The following is a 16,967-nucleotide window of genomic DNA, read 5'->3' as shown; positions in this document are numbered from 1 at the left end:
ATGACGCAAGTGTCCGTATAAACAAGGCACGACTGTATTTATAAATAGAATGACCATCTGATCATCCCTTTCAAACGTGGCACAGTACATATAAAAATCTTCACAAACAGTTCGTCTATGTAAGTTTATTCAATGTGCTATATACAAATATTACATATCAAATATTCAGCAAGATTACTATGTAAACAGAAACAATACAACAGTAAACAATGCAGATAAGGTGAGCTATTCTCATCTCACACATTGAGAATACAAGCACCGTAACAATTACAAAAAGGCCATTATTTATTAATTACCGTATTCGACGTAATAAGCGCCCAGGGAGCTCTCAAAATTAGAAATAGGGGTCTCTTATTGGAATAATATTTTGGTGAAAACAACAGAGTTGAAAGATACATTTCATGGTTTATGCTGACAGCCTGAAATGTTTATATACGACAGATATATTTTTCCAGAATTTAATTGCCCATAATTGAGGGTGCAAATTACACACGAGAGCGTATTATACACAAATAAATAGGTCTTGTGTACATTGATCAATCAGAAGGGGTGCTAATTAGGATTGTTCACTAGCCAATATATTAGGAAACATCGCCGTGGGCGCTTATTACGTCGAATACAGTATTGAACTTTCATCCTCACCACCCAAACACCTTTTTTTTTTCGCATGTTACAACAGATAATTGAAATTCCTCTGTGTGTTCCTTTTCTCTTTTTTTTTGCAATTAACATGTTTTGTTTGTTTGTTTGTTTGTTTGTTTGTTTGTTTGTTTGTTGTGTAACGCTGCACTCAGCAATATTCCAGCTATATGACAGCGGTGTGTAAATATTCGAGTCTGGACCAGACTATCCAGTGATTGACATCATGGGCATCGATCCACGCAATTGGGATACGATGACACGCATCAACCAAGTCAGCGAGCCTGACCACCCAATCCTGTTAGTCGCCTCTTAATGACAAGCATAGTCGCCTTTTACGGCAAGCATGGGTTGCTGAAGACTTATTCTACCTCGGATCTGCACAGGTCCATTTTTACTATGCAAAAAACACAAGAGGAAACCCTCAGCAATGTAGTCAGGGATCCAAGTATTGTAGCATGTAGCAGAATCTTTATGATTAGTACATAAATGAATATGATATACATGATAGTTCAGGGAACTTTTTTTCATGGGGAAAAATATATTTGAGAATATTTGATGAAATATTTGATGTGGAGCTGTGAATGAAAACCAAGTGCACACAGATCCATTGACATAGCAGTAGGAGTAGTATATCCATTGACAGTTAGTATACACAGATGCCTTGAGACAAATCGTGTATTTATTAGTTGAAATAATGCAAACAATTACTTGAAATCTACATGAAGATGATAAAACTGAATGCATTGTAGTCTTAAAATTGTCTGCAAGACAGGTGGGCAGGTAGAGGAAAATTTCAAACAGCCCGACAGAAAGGTTACTAGCCATAGGCGGGCCGGCAGTTATTTCGGACACTGATACCCTTCGACTTCCATTTAAACCAAAAATATAATGTAGTAGCCTCATACTAAGAACTTTGAAAAAGGTATGTATTGAAATGAAGATTCTTAACAATTTTACAACTGCTTTGCAATGAAGGTGTGTTACTTAGCACAACCTGAGACAAAGATGGAGTAAACATGCTCTTCCATTGCATCTGTTTCTGTAGGGTTGTCCATCAGTCTGAGCACTAGCTGGTGTGACATGGTGCGACCTGATTTCACATATCAGATGTCGGGGGGTTTCACACTGTAGTCCTCATCTGTCTCCAGGCCGATCTCCTCCTGGCAAACACACAAACGTATCAGGTGGTACTGAAAAGGGGTTCACGTTGTGTTCAAGATTATTGCACTTATACAGCGATGGTTTTATAGTTCTAGCCCACCAAGATACCATGCCACAGTTTAACATGAATACCCCATTCACACGCAGTGTGCTAACTCCGAGCCAACCGGTTCTTGTTTTAGCCCCTCAACACCCCAGCACCAGGCAGGGTAACAACAAGTACCATCTTTTAACGTCTTCTTGTATGACAGCCGAGGATCAAACCCAACCTACCGCTCTACAGATTGATGTGGGGGAAAGCAGGTCTTAGATGATTACCACTTTGGTGAAACCCACGAGCACAGGTATAATGCTTCCAAACCTAGAAACATAATCGAGCTGAACCTGTGATTTGAACCCTTGATCATAGGTTACTGTCCAAGGAATGCAACTCTGTACAGTGAATTGTTCCAACTTGGACGACTAATTGACCGGCCCTTGTTTTAGCCCCTTAATGCCAAGTGACGCACAAGGAAACAACATCAAGGTACGATCTATTGGCATTAGGCAGCAGAACCATACCTGTACTTCTGGGTTTCACAAAAGTCGTACAAATCTAAAAGCTGTGTTTCTTTGCAGGCTGTCCCCTCACAATAGTGCTGGGATGATACATCAACTGTGCGATCGATACTTGTATCGGGAAATAAAATATTGTGATCCACCGATGCATCAGTGTATTGTCAACCACTAGCTGACATGCTAAATCAATAGCCACGACTGGTACACCTTCGTATGAAAGTGATTTACTGCTGCCTGTCTTTGTTGACACGAATATGTCTTTTTAATGTTTTAAATCCCCAAAAGATTGCCTATGTTTTTGTGTCTGGGATGAAATCACGAATGTTTTTGTTATTTGATCGCCTGGGTCGTCGCCTAACAGCGATTTGATTGGATATCGGGTAACACCTCATCCACCAGTCTACTCCACCATATGAAACACACCCCATATGAAACACACCCCATATGAAACACACCCCATAAGAAACACTCCCCATATGAAACACACCCCATATGAAACACTCCCCATATGAAACACACCCTATATGAAACACACCCCATATGAAACAATCCCCATATGAAACACACCCCATAAGAAACACTCCCCATATGAAACACACCCTATATGAAACACACCCCATATGAAACACACCCAATATGAAACACACCCCATATGAAACACACCCCATATGAAACACACCCCATAAGAAACACTCCCCATATGAAACATACCCTATATGAAACACATCCTATATGAAACACCCTATATGAAACACACCCCATATGAAACACACCCTATAGGGAAACACACCCTATATGAAACACCCTATATGAAACCATGCAGACACACATGAAACTTACCAGAAGGTGTTTCTTGGTTTTAGGATAGCCCTCCAGAATGGCATTGATGATGTCTGTGCTCTAAAAAAGTCGAGGTAATAAGAAATAAGATAAGTACAGATTTTACTTGGCATTTTATCCCAAGGCCATTTATTAAAAACATCTGTTTTGCGTAACGCAACTCAGAAATTTGAACTATGTAAAGCTAGATAGCAGTGGCCTGAAAAAGCAATAGCCCCAGCAAGACCCAGCAATAGCCCCAACTAGTCTCAGTAATAGCCCCAAGACTCAGCAATGGCCCCAAGTCTCAGCAATGGCCCCAAGTCTCAGCAATGGCCCCAAGTTTCAGCAATGGCCCCAACAAGTCTCATCAATAGCCCAAACACGTCTCAGCAATAGCCCCAACATGTCTCAGCAACAGCCCCAACAAGTCTCAGCAACAGCCCCAACAAGTCTCAGCAATAGCCCCAACAAGTCTCAGCAATAGCCCCAACAAGTCTCAGCAATAGCCCCAACAAGTCTCAGCAATAGCCCCAACAAGTCTCAGCAATAGCCCCAACAAGTCTCAGCAATAGCCCCAACAAGTCTCAGCAACAGCCCCAACAAGTCTCAGCAATAGCCCCAACAAGACTCAGTAATAGTCCCAACAAGCCTCAGTAATAACACCCAACAAGTCTCAGCAATAGCAACAAGTTTCATTATTACAATGTGTCTGAACAATAGCCTCAAATGTCTCAGCAATAGCCCCAACAAGTCTCAGCAACAGCCCCAACATGTCTGGGATGTGTATTTCATGTAGTCTTCCAGGAGTTCTACAATACAGACACTGATGATGTTTCACTGTCCCTATTCACTGTCTACAAATACTCACAATTCTTTTCCTCTTCCTCCACTCCTTCACATACTTGACTCTGTCCTTGTAAACCTGACAATGAAGAGAGAGTGTCAAGTCAGGATTCCTTGATACGAACAGCTTCAGGTTGTCACGTCGTCTAAGGCTCATCATGGTATTAATCACGGGTTTGTGTCCACATTCAATTACTTAAAGGCTGCCGTCATAAAGATGACTGTGGCATTAGTCAACAAACAACAATCTGAACAGGCTAGGTATTTCCCCATTATTCAATGACTGTGAACATATTGAAAGTGGTAAATTTATCGAGAGATATCGAGAGAGAGAGAGATAGAGAGTGAGAGTGAGTGAGAGAGAGAGAGAGAGAGAAAGAGAGAGGGGAGGAACTGATATTTCAATCATTAGGCCACCCCACCGCCCTCAGACATAATATATGTATGGTCTTGCCTTGTCTTTCTCCTGGGGCGTTATCAACACCTGTCCTTCCTTCAGCTTCCCCAACTTCTCCTGCAGTGACACCATCTGTAATGTAAATCAGGGGCTGGGTGAACTACAGATTGACCACTAGGCTACCCGACAGCCCCCATCTGTAATGTAAATCAAGGGCTGGATGAACCACAGATTGACCACTAGATAACCTGACAGACCCCATCTGTAATGTAAATCAGGGGCTGGATGAACCACAGATTGACCACTAGGCTACCCGACGGCCCCCATCTGTAATGTAAATCAGGGGCTGGATGAACCACAGATTGACCACTAGGCTACCCGACGACCCCCATCTGTAATGTAAATCAGGGGCTGGGTGAACTACAGATTGACCACTAGGCTTCCCGGCGGCCCCCATCTGTAATGTAAATCAGGGGCTGGATGAACCACAGATTGACCACTAGGCTACCTGACGGCCCCCATCTGTAATGTAAATCAGGGGGTGGATGAACCACAGATTGACCACTAGGCTACCCGACACCCCCCATCTGTAATGTAAATCAGGGGCTGGATGAACCACAGATTGACCACTAGATAACCTGACAGACCCCATCTGTAATGTAAATCAGGGGCTGGATGAACCACAGATTGACCACTAGGCTACCTGACGACCCCCATCTGTAATGTAAATCAGGGGCTGGGTGAACCACAGATTGACCACTAGGCTACCAGACGACCCCCATCTGTAATGTAAATCAGGGGCTGGATGAACCACAGATTGACCACTAGATAACCTGACAGACCCCATCTGTAATGTAAATCAGGGGCTGGGTGAACCACAGATTGACCACTAGGCTACCAGACGACCCCCATCTGTAATGTAAATCAGGGGCTGGATGAACCACAGATTGACCACTAGGCTACTCAACGGTTATATATATCATGATAGCTCGAAGTAAGGAAGTGCCACAGTGGTGCAGTGAGCTTATCATGGATTTAAGATCATGACTAGCAGATCCTTGTGCGAGCAAGGGACTCAATTCTCTACACGATAATACCGTGAAGATTTTGGGTTACAATTGGTCTTCAGCAACCCATGCATGTCAAAAGAGGCAACTAACAGGATTGGGTGGTCAGGCTCACTGACAAGTTATTGTATCACAATTGCGTGGATCGATGCTCCACAACTTAGCACAACTTTATCAGCCAGCAACCATGAAATGTGTTTGCTTATTGTAAGTCATTGACCCATGACACTTGTTTCCAGTGAGTCAATCCATAAACTTTAACATAGTGCCAAGACACTTGAGCTCTCCTGGATATGTCAACAAAGACAGACACTTACAAAATAGCTGTCACCATTGATATTCAAATATTTTCTGCATAAATAATGAGGACTAATAATTAATGCAAAAATCTAATGATTTGAACAATATATGACGTCATCAAAAGGAGAAACATACTAGCCAAAGTTCAGCTCCCTCAGTCACTGATGTAATATTTACTTTACAGTGCTTCTGTATTGCCACAATCTCATAAAAGATCAGATCTTTTACTCCGATACAGTAACTGTCTGAATGAAGATCTGGCATGCACTCCATAGGAGGCCGACTCAGGTGAACTTCAGCCAGTGTTGAGGCTTCGATATTCTAGGTACAAGTCAGCAAAGCATTCAGAGCAGCATATCTGACCTTATCTCAAAAATGAATGTTAACAGGCAGTTCTGAATGAAAAAAAATAAAACCATGCTATCAAGTGAATATTTCAGTTTTGTGGTTTTCCCATCCAGGTGGCAAAGAAATCAATCCGAATTGTTTTAGAAATTCAACATCTGATTGGTTCAAGAACCAATGCATACTTCATTTAGATTGGTCGGGGAAAGTTCACTCATTGTTCACCAGATGAGACCTCCCACAGAGGTGTTGTGAGATCATCACGCAGAGAGGCACCTTATTGGAGTAAAACCTTGAAACCTATTACCACCCACATCGTTTTCAATCCATTCAGTTTCCTTTTTCGCATCCTCTGTTGACACAGCATTGTTCAGTGTCTTAAGTTCTGAAAAAACACATAAATTACAATTGATTCTGATTAAGAATATTGTTAAGTACATGTATCATGCACCCGATTTGAAAACCATGTCATTTGTAAGGCTGCGTATTGGCAGAACATTTGTATTGCAATATATGGCGATACAGGCTCTTACGACTCATATTGCGATATATTGTGAGATTAATGTTTGAAAGAAATTAACACTGATTGTACATCAATCAGTTTGGAAGGGAAACATCTTTTGTGAATGAATGTCTTTGTAGATTTTAGGATAAACAATACAAATAATAACAAAACATGTTATAATATTTATACCAATATACTGGATCATGGGGAAAATGTTGCAATATGTATCATTTAAAAGAGTACTGCAGTCTACTGATCTACCGTATAGTCCTAGTCATTTGGCATACATTTTATAGTACATTTGATTAATATAATCAGAAAAACATGGACATCTCATGGATTCAGTTGACATGACATAGAGAAATCGAGTGTCAATGAACGGAATAAACTACCGATAAATTCGTCTATACTATTTATATATTTATATGAACATGGAATACTACAATATGAATTGTTACATACCGGTATATATATTTACTTATATGGTATGAATATAGGCTATGAAGTCATTCAAACATGTCATTTTAGGTACTCAATTACAGCAGAAACTGAAGTGCATCATGTGAAACATCCTGATGAAGAGGGTACCTGACTCCAGCCTGCGGACTTTATCCTGGACGTGTTGGACTGACTCGGTTAACTCCACTATCTTCGCATCCATTCTCTTCAACTCTGCATCATCGACGTCAGGGAAGCTACTCTGGAATGGGTACAACTCGATGTGAATAACTACTGTTCACTCACTCACTCACTCACTCTAGACAATGGTTTATGTAAACATTGTAATTTTTAAAACACTGTTGAACTGAATGTCACTTTTAAGTCATGTGCCCATTTTATCTGGACTTAAGATATGATCTGGTTTACATAAAGTGCCCGGTTTGAACCAGCTTATCTGTGTATGCAGCCTCTAGGTTAACGTTCCTATGTTATGATTAACAATCTATTATCACAATTTGCACTTAGCAAAATATATGAACATAAACTTCTGTAACAGGTTCACTACACCCATCTCAAAGCTATACCACTTAATGTACAGTCATCTTATTTCATATGTTTGTTGTTTGAATATCTTATCTGTATATCATAAGGGGCTATTGTGTCACATCATCTTTTACCGGCTGGACTTTGCATTTTTACATATATGTATGATAATTATATTAAATTTACATCCAATCTTGTTTTTGTGCACATTGTGACACATTAAAAAAATAATTTTCTTCATCTTCTCCTATTCTGTCCAAAATCCTACAGGACAGAACTAGTGAGTGAGTGAGTGAGTAAGTTGGGATTAACACAGCTTTTAACAGTATTCCAGTTATATCACAGCGTGTCAGCTTAATGTGGGAGGAAATCCCGAAGTGATGCACGTCTCAGACGTTTACCACTTCAGTGAAACCATAGAAACATTATCGGGGCGAACCGGGATTCGAACCCACAATTAAAGGTTTCTGGCATGGCCAAGGGATGCAACTCTGCACAGCGAATCGTGGCGATTCGTGACAACTGGGCCACCCATGTCCCCACAGGACAGAACTAAAAACACAAACAATCACTGCACATAAATTAATGTCCTTGGTTAAGCTGACTCATTAACCCACCCACCCACCAGGCACCCCTACCACCCACCAGGCCAGGCACCCCACCAGGCACCCCACCCACCCACCAGGCACCCCACCCACTCACCAGGCACCCCACCTACCGAACCAGGCACCCAACCAGGCACCCCACCCACCCACCAGGCACCCCACCCACCCACCAGGCACCCCACCCACTCACCAGGCACCCCACCTACCGAACCAGGCACCCCACCCACCCACCAGGCACCCCACCCACCCACCAGGCACCCCACCCACTCACCAGGCACCCCACCTACCGAACCAGGCACCCAACCAGGCACCCCACCTGGAGCCCCACCAGGCACCCCACCCACTCACCAGGCACCCCACCTGGCACCCCACCAGGCACCCCACCCACTCACCAGGCACCCCATCTACCAAACCAGGCACCCCACCCACTCACCAGGCACCCCACCAGGCACCCCACCCACTCACCAGGCACCCCATCTACCAAACCAGGCACCCCACCAGGCACCCCACCAGGCACCCCACCCACTCACCAGGCACCCCACCAGGCACCCCACCAGGCACCCCACCCACTCACCTCGCACCCCACCAGGCACCCCACCCACTCACCAGGCACCCCACCTGGCACCCCACCAGGCACCCCACCCACTCACCAGGCACCCCATCTACCAAACCAGGCATCCCACCAGGCACCCCACCCACTCACCAGGCACCCCACCTGGCACCCCACCAGGCACCCCACCCACTCACCAGGCACCCCATCTACCAAACCAGGCACCCCACCAGGCACCCCACCCACTCACCAGGCACCCCACCAGGCACCCCACCCACTCACCAGGCACCCCACCAGGCACCCCACCTGGCACCCCACCAGGCACCCCACCAGGCACCCCACCAGGCACCCCACCAGGCACCCCACTCTACCCTATCCTACCTCTATGAGGATTGTAATACAGAACATATCTCCCGCATCACATGCTTGTTGTATGACACACAGGAACTCAATGATAGCGTTTATTGCATAATATATTTGTAAAGAAAAAAAATCACACCCCTCTATACCAATAGACAAGGAGTGACACCCACCATCTTGGTCCTTGAATATATCATGCTATACACGCTATCATTGAGTTCCTAATGTGAATAGTACCTAATGTGAATCGGGTGGTCAAAATAGAGACAATGTATGACTTGGCTGATAGTGTCATTGACACAGTTTATACCCCAAACTGCACAGGATATTGCAAAGGATTTTCTGACCAAGACTCAATCAATTAGAGGTTGCTAGACCTATTGTTTGTTTCTTGTTTAATGCTGCACTCAGCAATATTCCAGCTATATGACAGCAGTCTGTAACTAATCAAGTTTGGGCCACACAATCAAGTGACGACATTGTGAGCATCGATCCACGCAATTGGGATGCAATGACATGCATCAACGAAGTCAGCGAGTCTGACTACCTGATCCCGTTAGTCGCCTCTTGCAAGCACAGCTGCCTTTTACAGCAAGCATGCAGAGCTCCAGATAAGCTGCGTATCTGCGTGAAATACGCATCAGAAATGCACAAATACACAGTAAAATGTAATCCAAGCGTATCAAATACGCAACGAACATTACAGATACGCTGCAAAAATAAAACTTGAGCGTATTATCAAAATATTGTGAAGTAACCCTGCGTATTCGATTAGCAAATCAGCAACTTAATTTGAAATTGTAAAGGGGCAACCTTGCCAAACTCGATGACAGTTACATCATGATCATTTGCCATCACACTTTCTTGTGGAAGTATCGTGGTACTTTTGAGTCCTATAAAGCTCTCGAACCCACACGACACCAGTTTGCAGGGACTAGATGAATAGTGTTTTTAAATATTTAACTTAAATACCCACATGTGTAAAAACTAGTGGGTAACAGAAATTTGAATACGCAGGTAGAATTACTGATACCCAATGAATTTAAAATGCATGGGTAAAATACCCACAACACCAAAAGCTTATCTGGAGCTCTGAGCATGGGTTGCTGAAGACCTTTTCCACCCCGGATCTTCAAAGGGCATGATAAGTAAAAAATCTGTTAGTTTAAACAGCTTGGATTTACCTCCAACATTTCAAAACATTATACCATAGATCATGGATTCAATTTTTTCAATATACATGTATGTCATTAAAATACCAGAAATATATTGTGACTTACATGTCACTTAGCTTCAAGTGGTGTATTGCCATTGTGAGTAGTGTTAGAGTAAATAGTATCAGCTTGCACGATGGATGACGGAGTTATCATCTCTGACCACATGTATTGCCGCCATGATAGATCAATCAACCTGTGATTGTATACCCAAGGTCTTCATGGTTATAGATCATTACAGAGATAGCTCCAGAGTTCCAGATAACTTTTTGAGCAATTGAGTTTTTTCTCAAAGGTTTCTAACTTAATTGGGTTATTACATTTTTCATTGGGTAACCAATATTTTTTCACTCATCTTTTCATCACTCTTTTGGGGTTTTCCTAAACAGAGTACACATTTTGGGATTTAAAAAAATATTAAATAATTTTTTAGATGTATATAAGGGTTCTAAATATAGGCTTGACTCAGAAAGTAAATTAAATCGTAATTGTTTTGGAAATTAGTTCCTTTGTACGCATGCTGACAAAGCTTCATTGGATATTTACACGTGTTGTTTTTATAATTTGGGTTTTCCATTTAATACATGCGTTTCTGTACGCAAGTTAATCGAATGTAATTGGGTTTTGAATATTTTGGGGGGTATCTGACGCAAATATGTAGCTTATCTGTAGCTCTGTAGCTCTCAATATGAGAACGACATGGAGGAACACAACAGTCATGAATCAATAACTTTGAGACGTTAGAGAGCGTAAAAATTATTTTTCACCTGAATAATGATCATGAGACTTACAAAGAAGACACTACTTTACCTGATCTGCCACATATACTTTCTGTTTACCATAAGCCTTTTCTCGAATCTTGCCATCAGCAGCCAAACTTTCACAAGCTTTTGTGATAGACTGAAACAACGCAGAATTACTACATTCAATACAGTAGCATCCTTGATTATTCAAGGTATCATATTTTCATTCTTTCTTGATAAATACATAATGTCATTGTTCTAGATCATAGCTTTATTTCAGAAGTGACCTCACAGTCAATGCCAAAACCTTTTGTGTCTATGAGACCTGTTTCAACATCATTTTCAGCATATCTTAGTGATTATGTAAGGATTTTTCAAGATAGTCCGAAATAACTTTGAAGTTATGGTTATAAAAGAAATGGTGACTCAAAAGGTTGTTGCAAGAGGAATGGTGTGTCTATCTCTTCTTACAGTTTTGCCGTATTCTTTTCCCATGTTGTTCAGAAGGTCAGTTACACTGTAGGGTCTGTTTTGACGGTTGAGATAGTCAACCACAGCTTTTGTTGCTGAAAGAAATATGAGGAGAAATTATAAGTTGCAGCAGGATCACGAGATGTACATGGGGTTTTATGTGTCCCCTGTTAGTTTTACACCACGAGCCGGGTCAGATCACTCGGACATGGAGGTATGATAATAGGCACATAAATCGTATTGCAATATATCGCAATATGGAAGACTGTATTGCCATACACATTGCAATACGTATTGAGGCCCCAATTATATTTGTTGCCTGATATGCCAAAGGTGAGCATGGGAAACCCAACTGTGGATGCCGATGCCTATAATAAAAACACAGGATGAGGGTGGATTAAATGGCCGAGGGTGTGCAGGTGCTTGTGGGCTACTAAGCTGCTAGTAGAGTACCTGAAACAAGCTACTGTTGCCAATGGCGATTAGCAGCTACCGCTGCCCAGCCCTGGTAGCATATTTACTTATAAGAAACACCACCGTTGCTTAGCAACAACCGCAGCCTGGCCCAATTAAAAAAACATTGTGGCGGCTACCGTGCCAGCCCAAATCTCAACTACCGCTGACATGATGCCTACCGCAACCGGGCCAATGTGCTCGGCAATTGGTTGCCCAACGTAAGCTATTTTACGATTCCACAGCGGAAAAGACAAGGTTCCCACTGTGAAGAAGGTAACACCAGAAAGGTTCCCACAGAAAAACAGGTAGCCTAAACACGAGTAGTAATTTGGAAGCAAGTTAATTAGTTACTAGCAGGGTAGCCCACAAGAACCAGGATTGGAGCGAAATAGATCCTATACAATGAGTGACTGATGAAACTGATGGTATTCGAAGCGTATATCGGCAAAACGAACGTGATTGTGAACAAAGCAAAACCAACAAAGCCACAGCGATTAGATCCGGCAAAACGTGTGTACTTGAAGAGAGCCTGAGCACGAATGGCTGACTATAGACGATGAAACAAAGGAGGGAAGAGGCTTGTGTCTGGGCACGGTGCAGGGTGCTGACCCAGGGGTGATTTATTTACAGGGGTGATTGAGTTACAGCAGTAAGTAGCCTATGGTTTGGATACGCAAAATAGAGCCATTTAGTAGTTAGAACTAATATGGAAATATTTGTAGTTAAAATGATACTACTTTATTCAATAATCCAGATTTCAGATTGCGAGATGGGTAGTATGGATAAACGAGACTACTTATTATGTCGGTGTTAGAACCTACACTGAAACGTCGCTCTTAATTGTAATAAAGAAGTTGTTCATCCATAAATTTTTATCCTTACTTAGTACTCCAACTTCTAAATGCCTATCAAAGAAGTTACTTATTATGTTATCAATACATGGTATGTTAAGTGTGAAACGTGTGGTTTAGATCATGTTAGATACAAACCTTCTCCATCCAAATGCCTGAAGATCGTAGATATAATTTATATAGTTATATATTAATCCTATTGTGACTGTATCGGAAAATATTGGTACATATTTGTATTTCGTTAAGTGTATACCAGTCGTATCGCACAACCTAATAGTGCTGTGTATTTGGGTGGCAAAAGTAGAATCAATGTTACCAATGAATGAAGCATACATAATCCTACATTAATCGTTTTTATCTTTATCATAAAAATAAGGTGCCATTTTCGCCTGACATTCGGAAATCGGTGACGTTTTAGTCTCTACCCAACTTAGCCGAGAGCCGCGATGGCGTCCTACTCCTACATTCAAGACATCGCTCTTCTGCTCTCGGCACACTGAACAAGCTAGTTATGTTGTTTACAGTTACCAGAGGCTTCTTGACCAGGTATTTGCATTAAAATAGCCATAGATAATTAGAGACACAAAATTCAAATAAAAATGATTAAGAGCAGACTTTCATATTTCCTGCAGCCTTGCAGGGAAAGCATATATTTCACATTTCGGCATATTCTGCTGTGCCACTGGCAGTGCTTCCGTCTCCACTCGGAGAGAAATATACTTCAAGTTCCTTGTCGATCCACAAAACATACCATGAAACGGAGCCTACGTTTACAAAAATATATAAGAAGTGACACTGACATCTACCCTTACCTGCAGCATCTTTATTTTTACTCATGTCGTTCGAACTGGTGTTTACATTTATTTCATAAATGGCGGGTGTTCACTCGAAGGGAGATAAATCTAGTGTTTGGTTTCTGACAGGTGGATGAATATACTATCGTATCCCAAACGAGTTCGTATCCCTAAAAATTTCAAAACAATACAAATTTTAAAAACTTCGTAACCCTATTTAATATTTCTAACCATTCGTTTAGTATAGTTTATTTTATCACCACGCAATCATTGCATCCATATTCATGACATCAACATTTCATTTACTCAAACATTCACATTCAAATGATCAGCAACACATAATCAAGCATTAAACATGTTTTATTTGCATATGTAAGATAGCTACGGTAATTTCATACATGACTGAAGAAATGAACGCGTCAACCAGTTGCGAGCGCATGTTTGAATCTCCAGAAATAACTTCATGATAGAAGAATCTTTTAACTCAGAGACCATATACCGGTATATGGTCTCTGTTTAACGTGAAATAAACCACATATCGTTCTTCGTTGTTCTTTGCGATTTATCGCCCTGCTCTCTAATATTGGTAAATAGATCTAATTCTAAATTGTTTCTCCAGACCTCTCCCCATTAGAATATGTCTTGGATAAGATATATCGACGCCTGCGACAGGGCCAGAACCAGGGTGTAACGCTAACTCTGTTGTGCCATTTTTATTTGGGTTGACATTTGGAACAACATTCTACGGGTTGTTTTAAATGGAAACAACACTCTAAGTTTGAAGGTTAAGCAATATGGGTCGGCGTTATCCTCGCGGATTCAAAATATGTTTATTATGGATTATAATTTGGACTTGTTCGACTTGTGTTCGTCGCTTTTCCCGCTGCGATGCGCGAAGCGACACCTTTCGGAGTATCGGTGAATGAGAAGCCGTATATCATAACAAAGATATACAATAAAGAGTGAATAAGTATGGTTTAACGCCGCTTTTAACAATATTCGTGCAATATCACGGCGGGGGACACCAGAAATGGGCTTCACACATTGTACCCATGTCGGGATTCGAACCCGGGACTTCGGTGTGGCGAGCGAACGCTTTAACCACTAGGCTACCCGACCACCCCTACAATAAAGCGATACAGCCTAGCTGACATGTGTTTTTTGTCGTTGATTAATGTATGTACAACTTGAAAGTGTGAAGCTATCCGTTAACATCATATTATGTACAATAAAAAACTACATGGTATAATTCAGGTAAACGAACAGGTGATAAAAAACTTGATCAACAAAAATGTGATATTTGATATAAATTATGACTAAACATGATGATTTACCATTTAAATCGTAATTTCTGTTCTGCAAGGCATTGTTTTATATGCAGAAATAATGATTACCGTGTGTACTTTCTAGCAAACTAAGCCAGAAGTGGCAATCATCTGTACCCACATTTTCAAGCAATCTACCGGTGATTCGGTTACAAAATACCCAATAAATATAACTTCAAAGATTTTTGGAGCAGTGTTCGGGTGAACTGTATCTGAAACTATTATTTTATCAGAAATAATATAATCTAATTTAGAGCTATTTTAGTTTCAACTTTTGCTACATATTAAATAATAATAACCATGAACAACTTATTTCAATTGCCGGATATGTTTTACGTATGGAACAATTTGATAAGTCACCGTTAAGGCCGTTCGCGTTCTTGCTGCAGCAAATGAATGAAAACGAAATGCAATATCTCAGATCTTTATTCTGTACAGTACAGGCCACAGGCAATTTGTACAAAATGTATGGCATATTTATGGCAACAGTCACAATGATAAAATACGTGTTCTCTCTTCTTTACTGTGATACAGATATTTAGCGATATTGATAATCAGCTTTGTGTTGGTTGTAGATAAAAGAATGTTAACCTTATGGACATTTGGGTGTAAATAATATTTTGAATGAATATAGAGATGGCGTAGGTGAGTGTATGCAGGGCACACTAGCAGGAAATGAAACTCGTTTTCTATTAGGCCAACTTGACATAGTTTGCAAAATCTTTTTTCGCGAGGGATATTAAGTTTTCTACCAGTTTCTATTTCCAGCCAGTGTGCGCTGCATCTAAACCTTGACATACATGACCGGAATGTACTCACGGTTACACAATACAAATATTCTTCACACTTCAACGTTAATTTAAAATGAGAATAGAAGGACATTTTGGAGCTATTACATAAACTTCTATGCCATATTTGTTGAAAATTATCTTTCAAACGTTGAAATAACATCGAAGGAAATACCTGTACGTTACTGGATGATTGTGATAACCAAACATGACCGAATCCGAGTGAAAATAACGTTGTTCTAATATTAGTAACACAATTCTACTTTCCTTGACTATCGTATAGATACATCATTTCATAACACTTTTTAGGTAAGCGGATACCCGGCATACACAGTAAACGTAGCCAATATTTAAAAGCTCTCATCATTGCATTGATATGTAAAGGGAATCTGCCACATTCACCCAATACAGCGCTACTTGATGTACATTGTTTAACATTCAATAACCATTTACACGCATATAAATGAACTTTCTCAACTTCTTCCATTTTATGGAATGCCCATATTTCTGACACATACAGTAACATAGATGATATCTTGGAGTCATGCAAACAATCTGAAAAGAAATTTTGGAGAATAAGGTTGTAAACAATTAATGTTTTTTAATAAGTTGATTAGTACCATTTTAGCTTGAACTGCTATGTTGCTTAAAGCTTGTGTCTATGAAAGCCTGCTGCTAAAATACAAACCTAAATATTTATACCCTTGTGTGACTTCCACAAGTTGTCCATTCAGATACCATTTTTCACTTTTTTTCACCTTTCTGAAAAACTACAATTTTAGTTTTTTCAATGTTATCTGACATACTCCAGTCCACACAATATTTATCTAAGATAGATAGTTCCTTCTGTAGTCCCCCAATAGTGTCTAAAATTAAAATCAAATCATCTGCAAAGAGCAATAATAAAACTTGTATAATAGCAGGGTGTATCTGTACTCCGTATAGCTGCTCCTGTTCCATTGTGTGTACAATTTCATTTATGAATAATTGAAATAAGAAGGGGCTTAAAACGCAACCTTGTCTTACACCTTCTTACAATATCGTCAAAACAACCAACAAAAGTTCAATGAAAATATTAGGCAGTTATCTCGTTAGAGGAATGTTTCCGTCAATATCCACATAAAGGACCAATATCCCATACAGCGGGAGCTGTACAAAGAAACATGTTAGATGTCACGTTGTCTTT

General features: G+C 40.8%; 1 protein-coding gene across 1 annotated transcript; it reads right to left on the bottom strand.

Moving 5' to 3' along the window:
* Nucleotides 1–1,507: 1,507 nt before the first annotated feature.
* On the bottom strand, nucleotides 1,508–13,750 carry LOC139464427 (homologous-pairing protein 2 homolog). Its single transcript, XM_071245959.1, has 9 exons — nucleotides 13,687–13,750; nucleotides 11,568–11,662; nucleotides 11,164–11,253; nucleotides 7,229–7,340; nucleotides 6,450–6,520; nucleotides 4,481–4,555; nucleotides 4,052–4,105; nucleotides 3,202–3,261; nucleotides 1,508–1,802 (listed from the first exon to the last, which is right to left on the bottom strand). Exons 1-9 carry the CDS (start codon nucleotides 13,709–13,711, stop codon nucleotides 1,746–1,748), a joined length of 639 nt encoding a protein of 212 aa, XP_071102060.1. The 5' UTR covers nucleotides 13,712–13,750; the 3' UTR covers nucleotides 1,508–1,745.
* Between the last annotated feature and the right edge of the window lie 3,217 nt (nucleotides 13,751–16,967).

The sequence above is a fragment of the Haliotis cracherodii genome, unplaced genomic scaffold, assembly GCF_022045235.1.
Source record: "Haliotis cracherodii isolate W230 unplaced genomic scaffold, xgHalCrac1.p SCAF_17, whole genome shotgun sequence".
In the NCBI taxonomy this organism is placed as follows: domain Eukaryota; kingdom Metazoa; phylum Mollusca; class Gastropoda; order Lepetellida; family Haliotidae; genus Haliotis; species Haliotis cracherodii.
This window is presented reverse-complemented; position numbering and strand designations above follow the sequence as displayed.